Source organism: Nerophis ophidion, linkage group LG19 (genome assembly GCF_033978795.1).
Source record: "Nerophis ophidion isolate RoL-2023_Sa linkage group LG19, RoL_Noph_v1.0, whole genome shotgun sequence".
Classification (NCBI taxonomy): Eukaryota; Metazoa; Chordata; class Actinopteri; order Syngnathiformes; family Syngnathidae; genus Nerophis; species Nerophis ophidion.
In genome coordinates, this window is record NC_084629.1 from 35,313,743 (window position 1) to 35,328,465 (window position 14,723).

The window sequence follows — 14,723 nt, forward strand, 5'->3', positions numbered from 1 at the left end:
ATGTTTTAGAATGCATAAAGAAACCAACAATGTACTCTTTTCTTCCATAAGGATTGTGAATGATAGACAAAAAAGTGCAATTCTCCTTTCAATGTAGTGGTTTTAAGAAAAGCATTTTCAATCAATGCTTTCAAACTTCTATATATATGTGTATATATATATATTAAATATATATACTTCAGCATAGCAATAGTTTGCATTTAGTAGTCCGTTGAGGGAAATGAGTTGGAGCCATGCAAAGGCGCTGCAAGCCTCTCAGGCCACATTTGACTTGCAAAAGAGTGCACTTTAGTAATCTGAAGTCACAAGTACTCAATGACTGCGAGGGTGCAAGAATACTTCCCGGGTTAGAAGTAGTCTCTTCGCCGGGAATCGTCGCTGACGAAAGACGGGTTCCACTGGGCGGGGTAGATGCAGGAGTGGCGAGACCCCGGCAGACCTGTGAACGGGTACAGGCCGTTTCTCTCCAAGTCAGAGTTCCGTAGCGCGGGCTGCAATAATAATAATAATAAAATACAAATAAAACATCACGCTCTCGTGGTGCCGTGGAGAGAGATGTGAGACTGGGGAAGTCTTACGGAATAGTAAATGTCGGTCATCTGCAGAAGGTTCTTGGTGCTGCCGTTCTCCTGCATCTCTATGGTCTCCCGCCCCCACTCCGTGGAGATGCGGTTGCTCTTGGGGAAGTCGGCGTACGGAGACATCTGAAGGTCTCCGCTCTTGAAGATGATCTTGTTGATGTCGTTCTTATCCCTCCTGGAAGGGGGAAATACTCCTCGTTATACTTGCGTGCATTGAGTTAAAAAGCATTAGAATCGATCAATCAATCAATGTTTATCGATATAGCCCTAAATCACAAGTGTCTCAAAGGGCTGCACAGGCCACAACAACATCCGAAGATCAGCACCCATGTAAGGGCAAGGAAAAACTCACAACCCAGTAGGACGTTGATGAGAATGGCTATGAGAAACCTTGGAGAGGACCGCAAATGTGGGAAACCCCTCCCCCACCCTCTATGGGAGACCGGATGCAATGGACGTCGAGCAGGTCTGACATAACATAGTGAGAGTCCAGTCCATAGTGGATCTGACATAATAGTGAGAGTCCAGTCCATAGTGGATCTGACATAATAGTGAGAGTCCAGTCCATATTGGATCTAACATAATAGAGAGAGTCCAGTCCATAGTGGATCTAACATAATAATGAGAGTCCAGTCCATAGTGGATCTGACATAATAGTGAGAGTCCAGTCCATAGTGGATCTAACATAATAGTGAGAGTCCAGTCTATAGTGGATATAACATAATAGAGAGTCCAGTCCATAGTGGATCTAACATAATAGAGAGAGTCCAGTCCATAGTGGATCTAACATAATAGTGTGAGAGTCCAGTCCATAGTGGGTCTCACATAATAATGAGAGTCCAGTCCATAGTGGATCTCACATAATGATGAGAGTCCAGTCCATAGTGGCTCAACATAATAGTGTGGGAGTCCGGTCCATAGTGGATCTAACTTAATAGTGAGAGTCCAGTCCATAGACGATCTAACATAATAGTGTGAGTCCAGTCCATAGTGGACCTAACATAATAGTGTGAGAGTCCAGTCCAGAGTGCATCTCACATAATAGTGTAAGAGTCCAGTCCATAGTGGATTTAACATAATAGTGAGAGCCCAGTCCATAGTGGATCCAACATAATAATGAGAGTCTGGTCCATAGTGGATCTAACATAATAGTGAGAGTCCAGTCCATAGTGGATCTAACATAATAGTGTGAGAGTCCAGTCCATAGTGGATCTAACATAATAGTGAGAGTCCAGTCCATAGTGGATCTAACATAATAATGAGAGTCCAGTCCATAGTGGCTCAATATAATAGTGTGGAAGTCCAGTCCATAGTGGACCTAACATAATAGTGTGAGAGTCCAGTCCGTAGTGGACCTAACATAATAGTGTGAGATTCCAGTCCATAGTGGATCTCACATAATAGTGAGAGTCCAGTCCATAGTGGATCTAACATAATAGTGTAAGAGTCCAGTCCATAATGGATCTCACATAATAGTGAGAGTCCAGTTCATAGTGGATTTAACATAATAGAGAGTCCAATCCATAGTGGATCTAACATAAGAGTGAGAGTCCAGTCCATAGTGGATCTAACATAAGAGTGAGAGTCCAGTCCAAAGTGGATCTCACATAATAGTAAGAGTCCAGTCCATAGTGGATATAACATAAAAGAGAGTCCAGTCCATAGTGGATCTTACATAATAGTGAGAGTCCAGTCCATAGTGGATCTAAAATAATAGTGTGGGAGTCCGGTCCTTAGTGGATCTAACATAATAGTGTAAGAGTCCAGTCCATAGTGGATTTAACATAATACTGAGAGCCCAGTCCATAGTGGATCCAACATAATAATGAGAATCCAGTCCATAGTGGCTCAACATAAAAGTGTGGGAGTCCGGTCCATAGTGGATCTAACATAATAGTGAGAGTCCGGTCCAAAGTGGCTCTAACATAATAGTGTGAGAGTCCAGTCCATGGTGGATCTAACATAATAGTGAGAGTCCAGTCCATAGTGGATCTAACATAATAGTGTGAGAGTCTAGTCCATAGAGGATCTAACATAATAATGAGAGTCCAGTCCATAGTGGATCTAACATAATAGTGTGAGAGTCCAGTCCATAGTGGACCTAACATAATAGTGTGAGAGTCCAGTCCATAGTGGATCTCACATAATAGTGAGAGTCCAGTCCATAGCGGATCTAACATAATAGTGTAAGAGTCCAGTCCATAATGGATCTCACATAATAGTGAGAGTCCAGTTCATAGTGGATTTAACATAATAGAGAGTCCAGTCCAAAGTGGATCTAACATAAGAGTGAGAGTCCAGTCCATAGTGGATCTAACAAAAGAGTGAGAGTCCAGTCCTTAGTGGATCTAACATAATAGTGTGGGAGTCCGGTCCATAGTGGATCTAACATAATAGTGTAAGAGTCCAGTCCATAGTGGATCTCACATAATAGTGTAAGAGTCCAGTCCATAGTGGATTTAACATAATAGTGGGAGCCCAGTCCATAGTGGATCCAACATAATAATGAGAGTCCAGTCCATAGTGGCTCAACATAAAAGTGTGGGAGTCCGGTCCATAGTGGATCTGACATAATAGTGAGAGTCCGGTCCATAGTGGATCTAACATAATAGTGTGAGAGTCCAGTCCATGGTGGATCTAACATAGTAGTGTGAGTCCAGTCCATAGTGGATCCAACATAATAGTGAGAGTCCAGTCCATAGTGGATCTAACATAGTAGAGTGAGTCCAGTCCATAGTGGCTCAACATAATAGCGTGGGAGTCCAGTCCATAGTGGATCTAACATAACAGTGTGAGAGTCCAGTCCATAGTGGACCTAACATAATAGTGTGAGAGTCCAGTCCATAGTGGATCTCACATAATAGTGAGAGTCCAGTCCATAGTGGATCTAACATAATAGTGTAAGAGTCCAGTCCATAATGGATCTCACATAATAGTGAGAGTCCAGTTCATAGTGGATTTAACATAATAGAGAGTCCAGTCCATAGTGGATCTAACATAAGAGTGAGAGTCCAGTCCATAGTGGATCTAACATAAGAGTGAGAGTCCAGTCCAAAGTGGATCTTACATAATAGTAAGAGTCCAGTCCATAGTGGATCTAACATAAGAGTGAGAGTCGAGTCCATAGTGGATCTAAAATAATAGTGTGGGAGTCCGGTGCTTAGTGGATCTAACATAATAGTGGGAGTGCAGTCCATAGTGGATCTAACATAATAGTGAGAGTCCAGTCCATAGTGGATTTAACATAATAGTGTAAGAGTCCAGTCCATAGTGGATCTCACATAATAGTGTAAGAGTCCAGTCCATAGTGGATTTAACATAATAGTGAGAGCCCAGTCCATAGTGGATCCAACATAACAATGAGAGTCCAGTCCATAGTGGCTCAACATAAAAGTGTGGGAGTCCGGTCCATAGTGGATCTAACATAATAGTGAGAGTCCATGCCACAGTGGATCTAACATAATAGTGTGAGAGTCCAGTCCATGGTGGATCTAACATAGTAGTGTGAGTCCAGTCCATAGTGGATCTAACATAATAGTGAGAGTCCAGTCCATAGTGGATCTAACATAATAGTGTGAGAGTCTAGTCCATAGTGGATCTAACATAATAATGAGAGTCCAGTCCATAGTGGCTCAACATAATAGTGTGGGAGTCCAGTCCATAGTGGATCTAACATAATAGTGAGAGTCCAGTCCATAGTGGATCTAACATAATAGTGTGAGAGTCCAGTCCATAGTGGACCTAACATAATAGTGTGAGAGTCCAGTCCAAAGAGGATCTCACATAATAATGAGAGTCCATTCCATAGTGGCTCAACATAAAAGTGTGGGAGTCCGGTCCATAGTGGATCTAACATAATAGTGAGAGTCCAGGCCACAGTGGATCTAACATAATAGTGTGAGAGTCCAGTCCATGGTGGCTCTAACATAGTAGTGTGAGTCCAGTCCATAGTGGATCTAACATAATAGTGAGAGTCCAGTCCATAGTGGATCTAACATAATAGTGTGAGAGTTTAGTCCATAGTGGATCTAACATAATAATGAGAGTCCAGTCCATAGTGGCTCAACATAATAGTGTGGGAGTCCAGTCCATAGTGGATCTAACATAATAGTGAGAGTCCAGTCCATAGTGGATCTAACATAATAGTGTGAGAGTCCAGTCCATAGTGGACCTAACATAATAGTGTGAGAGTCCAGTCCAAAGAGGATCTCACATAATAATGAGAGTCCATTCCATAGTGGCTCAACATAAAAGTGTGGGAGTCCGGTCCATAGTGGATCTAACATAATAGTGAGAGTCCAGGCCACAGTGGATCTAGGATAATATTGTGAGAGTCCAGTTCATAGTGGAGTTATCAGGAGACCGTCTCATTACATTTAAAGCAGTGTGGGTGGCACTGTGAGCAGGTGGGTAAAGTCTCTTGCCCAAGGACCCAACGGAAGTGACTAGGATGGCAAAAGCGGGGATCGAACTTGGAACCCTCAAGTTGCTGACACGGCCACTCTACCAATTGAGCTATTCATTGGTGACTGCGTTGGTGACACTTTTAATTTCAGTGTGTATCGGCCTTTGTTGTACTTTTACAACAACAACACAACTACATCAACAGTTTATAAACATATAATAGTAATATTTACTAGAGATGTCCGCAAATGGCTTTTTTGCCGATATCTGATATTGTCCAACTCTTAATTACTGATTCCGATATCAACCGATACGGATATATACAGTCGTGGAATGAACACATTACTATGCTTCATTTTGTTGTGATGCCCCGCTGGATGCATTAAACAATGTGACAAGGTTTTCCAAAATAAAACCAACTCAAGTTATGGAAAAAAAAAGTGCCAACATGGCGCTGCCATATTTATTATTGAAGTCACAAAGTGCATTTTTTTTTTTTTTTTACATACTTAAAAACGGCAGCTTGGAATTTAAAACATACTCTCCCTGAGAGTATATTATAGCATCCCGGAAGAGTTAGTGCTGCAAGAGATTTGGGTATTTGTTCTGTCATGTTACGGTGCAGATGTTCTCCCGAAATGTGTTTGTCATTATTGTTTGGTGTAGGTTCACAGTGTGGTGCATATTTGTAACAGTGTTAAAGTTGTTTATACGGCCACCCTCAGTGTGACCTGTATGGCTGTTGACCAAGTCATGAATGCTTGAATGGTTTGGAGCATTCACTTGTGTGCGTGTGTGTGTGTGCAAAGTTGTAGATATTATGTGTTTGTGCCGGCATGCAAAGCAGTGCCTTTAAGGTTTATTGGCGCTCTGTACTTCTCCCTACGTCCGTGTACCGCTCCATACAGTGGCATTTTAAAAAGTCATACATTTTACTTTTTGAAACAGATACAGATAATTTCCGAAATTGTATTTTAAAGCATTTATCGGCCGATAATATCGGCAGTCCGGTACTATCAGACATCTCTAATATTTAATATTAAATTAGATTTTGACACGCCGTCACCGTTGATAGCATGAGAACACGTGCAAACTTTTGACTGGTACTGTGTGAATCATGAGGGACACACTGAATAATGATCATGCGGGGACCACTTGGATATTTTTCATTTTTTTCCTATAATATGGATTTTTTGGAAAAGAAAAAAACAGGCTGCATGTCAGCTCTGTGTTATTAGTGTCAACATTTATTCTTGTTACATTTACCTGCTCTGTTATTCCACTTTGGAAGTTAGTTTAATATTAACAGCAGTTTTAAATTACAGTGAAACCTCAATTTACAAACCCGTCCTTTGCAAACTTTTCAGTGCGAACACTTAATTTATTTTTTATTCGTCGACACACACATATATACTGTATGTACATGTGTCTGTATATATGTACATATGTATATACGTACACACATACACATATATACACACAGTATATATATATATATATATATATATATATGTGTGTACGTACATATACATATGTACATACATACAGACACATATGTACATACAGTATATATACACATATGTACATATATATATATACACATATATACACATGTGCATATATATATATATATACACACATCTATAAATATATATACATATATATATATATACACACACTACATATATATCCACATACATTTGTACATATATACATGTTCATATATATATATACATATAGATATGTATATATCTATAAGTATATGTATATACACACATATACATATGCATATGTACATATATATGCACAAATCTACATATACAGTATATACACACAAATATTTACATCTATACATACATACATATAGATATATATACACACAACTATATACATATATGTACATATATACACACATGTACATACATATGTACATATATACACATATATATACATATGTACATATATACACACATATGTACATATATATATGTATATATTTATACAGTATACATATATATCCATACACACATGCATACATGCATATGTGTGTATGTATATATATATATATATATGTACATATATATATATATATAGGCTTGAGATGAAGGCTAATTAGCTTTTAACGTAACGTTAGCTCATTTTTCTATGTGTGTGTGAGTGTGTGTGCGTGTTTTAGGGGCAGCAAAGCCCTGTCTGTCTGTTATTTCATTGAACTCCATTGTGTTTAGGGATGAATAGTCTCTCCTATTGCAATTGTACTATTTTTCAGCGATAGTTACATGAATCATTAGTAATGTAGCAGCCTAGTTTTGAATAGCAGGGTCCCTGCTATCACATGTTGATAAAAATACAACATTTACTTAATAAAAGTCAACTACTGGCTTCCCAAATGCTGTAATAAATTAAGCATGATGAGTTGACTTGAAACAGTTTCAATGGAAACTGTTTAATGTTACACTTTTTATATGTAGAAGAAAGGTTTTTTCATTTTATTTAATCAAAGCAACAACTTGAGGCAGTTTAATGTGGATTAACATGGGCAGAATTATTATAGTGTTCCCAATGTTATATATATATATATAAACATATATATATATATATATATATATATATATGTTCCATCCGGCTTGGGAGAGCCGCCGCAGTGATGGCCAGGCTGTCCAAAAGAGTATGGTCGAACAACCAGCTATCCACGCGCACTAAACTCCAGGTCTACCAAGCCTGCGTCATTAGCACACTGATGTATGGCAGCGAGGCCTGGACCACCTACACCAGACATGAGAAACAGCTGAACAGCTTCCACCTGCGCTGTCTTCGCCGCATCCTGGGAATCTCATAGCAGGACAAAGTTCCCAAGATGGAAGTCCTAGATCGTGCTCACTCCACCAGCCTGTTCACCATGCTCAGCCAACGCCGCCTGAGATAGCTTGGCCATGTCCACAGGATGGACCCCAGCCGGCTCCCCAGAGCTGTCCTGTACGGCGAATTGTCAACAGGCTCCAGACCCCTTGGTCGCCCCCGACTGCGTTTCAAGGACGTGTGCAAACGTGACATGAAACTGGCAGACATCAACCACCACAACTGGGAGGAAGACTGTTGCCACAGGAACCCGCCATGCTGAGGAGAAGCATATCTCCCTGTTGTAGGCGAGGAGACAAAAAGCGGAAACTGCGTGACGCGGGACCTGCTCCTGTGTCAGAACCCTCCCCATACGTCTGCGCCAACTGCACCAGAGATTGTCACTCCAGAGTGGGGCTGTACAGCCACAGCCGCCGCTGCAAGAAAGAATGAACTCCCCCACACGCAACCCATCGTCACTACTGACGGACGGATACCTATGATGATATATATATGCATATATATGTACATATATACACACATATACATACATACATACATACATATATATATATATATATATATATATATACACATACATACATACATACATACATATATATATATATATATATATATATACACACACACACACACACATGCATACATACATATATGTGTGTATATATAAATATATATATTAGGGGTGTAACGGTACGTGTATTTGTATCGAACCGTTTCGGTACGGGGGTTTCTGTTCGGCACGCGGGCATATCGAACGAGTTCGGAAGCAGAAGTCTTCACAAGCTGCTCTGCTTTCTGCCTCTGCCTCATTGTCCCGCCCACACAACCAACTGATTGGTTACATACAAAGCCAATCAGCAGTGCGTATTCAGACTTCAAGAGCGATGTAGTCAATGCTTTAGCGTCGAGCAGATATTCGTCTAGCAGGGAGGCAGCGCACTCTACCCAAATTATACTAAAACACTTCCCAGTCACAACTATTACTAACATCACTATGAGCCCGTTGACCTTCTAGAAACTTAAACTGCAGCTCAGCTCGCTCACAGTATAGGCTTGAGATGAAGGCTAATTAGCTTTTAGCGTAACGTTAGCTCATTTTTCTATGTGTGTGTGAGTGTGTGTGCGTGTTTTAGGGGCACCAAAGCCCTGTCTGTCTGTTATTTCATTGAACTCCATTGTGTTTAGGGATGAATAATCTCTCCTATTGCAATTGTACTATTTTTCAGCAAAAGTTACATGAATCATTAGTAATGTAGCAGCCTAGTTTTGAATAGCAGGGTCCCTGCTATCACATGTTGATAAAAATACAAAATTTACATAATAAAAGTCAACTACTGGCTTCCCAAATGCTGTAATAAATTAAGCATGATGAGTTGACATTAAACAGTTTCAATGGAAACTGTTTAATGTTGCACTTTTTATATGTAGAAGAAAGGTTTTGTCATTTTATTTAATCAAAGCAACAACTTGAGGCAGTTTAATGTGGATTAACGTGGACAGAATTATTATAGTGTTCCTAATGTTAAAAGGATAAAGCCATTGTTTACAAACTTGGTAAATAAATAACCCAAAAATGTATATTTTGTCGATTTCTTACTGTACCGAAAATGAACCGAACCGTGACCTCTAAACCGAGGTACGTACCGAACCGAAATTTTTGTGTATATATATATATATATATACATATATATATATATATATATACACAAATATTTACATACATCTCTACACAAACACTTTTTCAGGGCCAATTATTCATGTTTACATCGTTTCTTATGAGGAACTCTGCTTCACTATGGGAACTTTTTGCTTTATGAACCATGTTCCAGAACAATTGTAAATTGAGGTTCCCGCTGTATTTCTTAAGTATTTTACCGTGAGTTGTAAAATATTTAGCTGCGAGCTGCAGTTGGCCCAACAGGTCACAACATTAGGTATGCCTGCAGGATCTATTGAATATGTACTGTAACTCAGTTTGACATGTATTCCTTTGATTGCTTTATCCTTCCATGCTTACAGTATCATTGAGGTTGTAGTTTGCAGCCATCAAAGTTTCCAATACTTTGTCGGTCACTCACTCCCTTCAAGTGAGCCATAAATACATCAAGATATGGAGGTACATTGTAGAGGTAAAATGAATCTCACTTGCAGCAAGTGACGATGAGCGCGATGACGAGGATAAGGAGCAGGACGCCCCCTGCAGGCGACACGACAACAGCAATCAGCTTGTAGACTGTGAGGGCACACAAAGGCAGATGCATTCTCTCATTGGAGGTTATTCCAAAGTCAACAGCTCAATGTTGCACTACTTACAGTTCCCACAGTTGAATCCTCCAAACCCAAAGATGCACCTGAGAAGTGACAAATAATCTGCAGTAAGAACGAGGCCTGCTCTAAAACTCTTAAGTACAAACTGAAACTCACGGGACGCAGGTGTTATTTTCCAGCCGGTAGCCATCGCCACATTCTGGGGACAAGAAGCCGGCGTCACACAAGCACCGTGCACACCTGCAGACGTCTGCTTACCTAAGCAGGACAGGTCGTCAGGGTCGTGTTTGTAGTAGCCCTGCAGACACTGGCACTGGGCGCTGCCGTTGACGTCTGAGCAGGCGGAACGCTCGCCGTCGCACGGAATCTTCTGGGCCAGACAAAGACTCTCCACTGAAAAACAAGCAGTTAAATAACAAGGTGTAACATCTTCTTTGTATGGAAAGACGTGCTGTCAGTGGTGATTATGGAGTACTTTGCACCCTCTAGTGGCCAAGTACAATCATAACAAATTCTTTGTAGGGCGTCAAACTCCATTGGGGGCCGTTATGACTCAGAGGGGCGCTCTGTTTTTGTTAACACCCCCAAACATGCTTTTGCATGATCAAATATTTTTTAAATGTGGTATAGGGTTGTCCAAACTTTTCCAAGAGGGCCACCTCTGTATTTGGGGGGCCACTTGGATACATTTTGTACATTAAAGATGATCAAAACAATGTACATCCCAACAGGCTAAACTCTTGGAAAAAATAAAACATTGTAGCTTTGGTGTTAAAGGTGATACACCAAATAGTTGTTATTGTTATATCTAATATACATCATTAATATTGAATTATATTTATTTTCAGAACATATCATCAAGTCAATAAAAAAAAAAGTAAAGCTGGCCCCCAGAATGCACTTTAAACACCACTGGAGTAGAACACGCAGAATTATATTTAGCCAGAAAGTGCCTCATTATCACCAGCATTTCACAGGCCACGTAAATAACGTGGCAGACCACATAAAATAATATGATAGACCATGTAAAATAATTCGGAAGGCCACCTAAACCATAAAAAAACAATGTAGCAGACCACATAAAGTAATGTGGCGGATCACAAAGAAACTAGGAAAACCACTTAAAATAACGTGGCAGACCACAAAACCATTTGGTGGACCACATAAAATAACGTGGAGGACCACAAAATAATGTGGCGGACCATATAAAATGATCTAATAGGCCACATAAACGACCAGACAGGCCAAATATAATGTAGCAGGGCACATAATTGATCTGACTGGCCAAATGAAAAATAATGAAGCAGGCCAAAATTGATCAGACAGGCCGCATTAAAAAAATCTAGCGGGCCACATAAATGGCCTGACAGGCCACATAAGAATAAAGTAGCAGATTACAGATTACGGGTTAATAATGAAGCAGGCCAAAATTGATCAGACAGGCCGATTTAAAAAAATCTAGCGGGCCACATAAATGGCCTGACAGGCCACATAAGAATAAAGTAGCAGATTACAGATTACGGGTCACTTAAAATGATCTTAAAGGCCACATAAATGACCAGACAGGCCACTTTAAAAATAATGTAGTGGGGAACATAAATGGCCTAACAGGCACCACCCATTCAACCATCCATCCATTTCCTACCACTTATTCCCTTTGGGGTCGTGCGGGGCGCTGGTGCCTATCTCAGCTAAATCGGGCGGAAGGCGGGTTACACCCTGGACAAGTCAGCACCTAATCGCAGGGCCACATTAAAATTAATGTAACAGGCCACATAAAAAATAATGTAGCGGGCCACATAAATGACCTGATAGGCCACATAAAAATAATGTAGCAGATTACAGCAGACTACATAAAATAATTTGGCAAACCACAGAAAATAACGTGGCGGAGCACATAAAAAGATCTGACAGGCCACGTAAATGACCAGACAGGCCACTTTAAAAATAATGTAGTAGGGCACATAAATGGCCTGAAAGGCCTCTAAAAAATAATGTGGCGGGCCACGTAAATGACCAGACAGGCCACTTAAAAAAAATGTAGTGGGGTACATAAAAGGCTTGACTGGCCTCATAAAAAATAATGTAGCGGATTACAGCAGACCGCTTTAAGTAATGTGGTGGACCACATAAAAGGATCAGACAGGCCACATTATTAATGGGGGCCAGCCACACCTGGCCCCCATTGGCCTTAAATTTGACACCTGTGGCTAACAACCAGTGGTGTGTTCAAGTTGTGTGTGATGTCACTATGTCCAGAGTGGCAGAGGTGGTGTGTGATGTACAAATCCTGTTTTCATATGAGTTGGGAAATTGTGTTAGATGTAAATATAAACAGAATACAATCCTTTTCAACCCATATTCACTTGAATATGCTACAAAGACAACATATTTGATGTTCAAACTCATAAACATTTTTTTTTTGCAAATAGTCATTAACTTTGGAATTTGACGCCAGCAACACGTGACAAAGAAGTTGGGAAAGGGGGCAATGAATACTGATAAAGTTGAGGAATGCTCATCAAACACTTATTTGGAACATCCCACAGGTGTGCAGGCTAATTGGGAACAGGTGGGTGCCATGATTGGGTATAAAAACAGCTTCCCAAAAAATGCTCAGTCTTTCACAAGAAAGGATGGGGCGAGGTACACCCCTTTGTCCACAACTGTGCGAGCAAATAGTCAAACAGTTTAAGAACAACGTTTCTCAAAGTGCAATTGCAAGAAATTTGCGGATTTCAACATCTACGGTCCATAATATCATCAAAAGTTTCAGAAAATCTGGAGAAATCACTCCACGTAAGCGGCATGGCCGGAAACCAACACTGAATGACCGTGACCTTCGATCCCTCAGACGGCAGTGTATCAAAAACCGACATCAATCTCTAAAGGATATCACCACATGAGCTCAGGAACACTTCAGAAAACCACTATCACTAAATACAGTTGGTCGCTACATCTGTAAGTGCAAGTTAAAGCTCTACTATGCAAAGAGAAAGCCATTTATCAACAACATCCAGAAAGGCAGCAGGTTTCTCTGGGCCCAAGATCATCTAAGATGGACTGATGCAAAGTGGAAAAGTGTTCTGTGGTCTGACGAGTCCACATTTCAAAATGTTTTTGGAAATATTCGACATTGTGTCATCCGGACCAAAGGGGAAGTGAACCATCCGGACTGTTATCGACGCAAAGTTCAAAAGTCAGCATCTGTGATGGTATGGGGGTGCATTAGTGCCCAAGGCATGGGTAACTTACATATCTGTGAAGGCACCATTAATGCTGAAAGGTACATTCAGGTTTTGGAACAACATATGCTGCCATCTAAGCGCCGTCTTTTTCATGAACGCCCCTGCTTATTTCAGCAAGACAATGCCAAACCACATTCAGCACGTGTTACAACACGAGTGGGGGTACTTTCCTGGCCCGCCTGCAGTCCAGACCTGTCTCCCATAGAAAATCTGTGGTGCATTATGAAGCGTAAAATACGACAGCGGAGACCCCGGACTGTTGAACGACTGAAGCTCTACATAAAACAAGAATTGGAAAGAATTCCACTTTCAAAGCTTCAACAATTAGTTTCCTCGGTTCTCAAACGTTTATTGAGTGTTGTTAAAAGAAAAGGTGATGTAACACAGTGGTGAACATGCCCTTTCCCAACTAATTTGGCACGTGTTGCAGCCATGAAATTCTAAGTTAATTATTATTTGCAAAAAAAAAAAAGTTTATGAGTTTGAACAGCAAATATGTTGTCTTTGTAGTGCATTCAACTGAATATGGGTTGAAAAGGATTTGCAAATCATTGTATTCCGTTTATATTTACATCTAACACAATTCCCCAACTCATATGCAAACGGGGTTTGTAACTTTGTCCTGAGTGGCAGAGGTGGTGTGTGACATTCCTACCCTGGTAGGTGAGTCGGTGGTGCAGGACCACTCGGCAGTGGGACTGCCAAGAAGTGCAGTTTTTTAAAGACATCTGAATGCTGTTGTAGACTTCAGCGCTGGTCACGTCAGTGGAGACAGAGAACATGTTGACGGCGGAGATACGAATACCGTCCACTTCTCTGGAGGGGGTGTTGTATCTGCGTGGGGGTTTGAAGCAACATTTCATCATCTTGACAATTTCCAAATGAAAATTCATTCAATTAATTTATTTTCTACCAAGCAGAAACGTTAAATATATACAATGGAACCTCGATTATTTGCAAACTTTTTTGACTCACAAACTTTTACATGAAGTGAAGTGAATATTTATATAGCGCTTTTCTCTAGCGACTCAAAGCGCTTTACATAGTGAAACCCAATATTTAAGTAACATTTAAACCAGTGTGGGTGGCACTGGGAGCGGGTGGGTAAAGTGTCTTGCTCAAGGACACAACGGCATTGACTAGGATGGCGGAAGCGGGAATCGAACCTGCAACCCTCAAGTTGCTGGCACGGCCGCTCTACCAACCGAGCTAAACCGCCTCTATGGAGCCAAATATGCCTCCGTGTACCAAACGCTTCATTCATTCATTTTGTCTCACGCCTACAGGCAAAAAGCAGGGCAAAGTATTGTTAATAAAGATGTCAATAAATGCTTTAAAATGTAATATCGGAAATTATCGG

General features: G+C 40.7%; 1 protein-coding gene across 2 annotated transcripts in view; it reads right to left on the minus strand.

Moving 5' to 3' along the window:
* Positions 1-265: 265 nt before the first annotated feature.
* The window catches only part of heg1 (heart development protein with EGF-like domains 1), a 68,792-nt gene continuing 54,334 nt past the window's right edge, over positions 266-14,723 (minus strand). Inside the window, exons 8-14 of one of the 2 annotated variants that reach the window (XM_061879894.1) lie at positions 14,019-14,197; positions 10,374-10,508; positions 10,272-10,314; positions 10,161-10,198; positions 9,993-10,080; positions 579-756; positions 266-491 (exon numbers count right to left, since the gene is read on the minus strand). In XM_061879894.1, coding sequence (XP_061735878.1) covers positions 348-491; positions 579-756; positions 9,993-10,080; positions 10,161-10,198; positions 10,272-10,314; positions 10,374-10,508; positions 14,019-14,197 — 805 coding nt within the window. In that variant the 3' untranslated portion in view covers positions 266-347. Of the gene's footprint in view, positions 492-578; positions 757-9,992; positions 10,081-10,160; positions 10,199-10,271; positions 10,315-10,373; positions 10,509-14,018; positions 14,198-14,723 lie in introns of those variants that run through there. The other variant, XM_061879895.1, reaches the window with a different exon arrangement.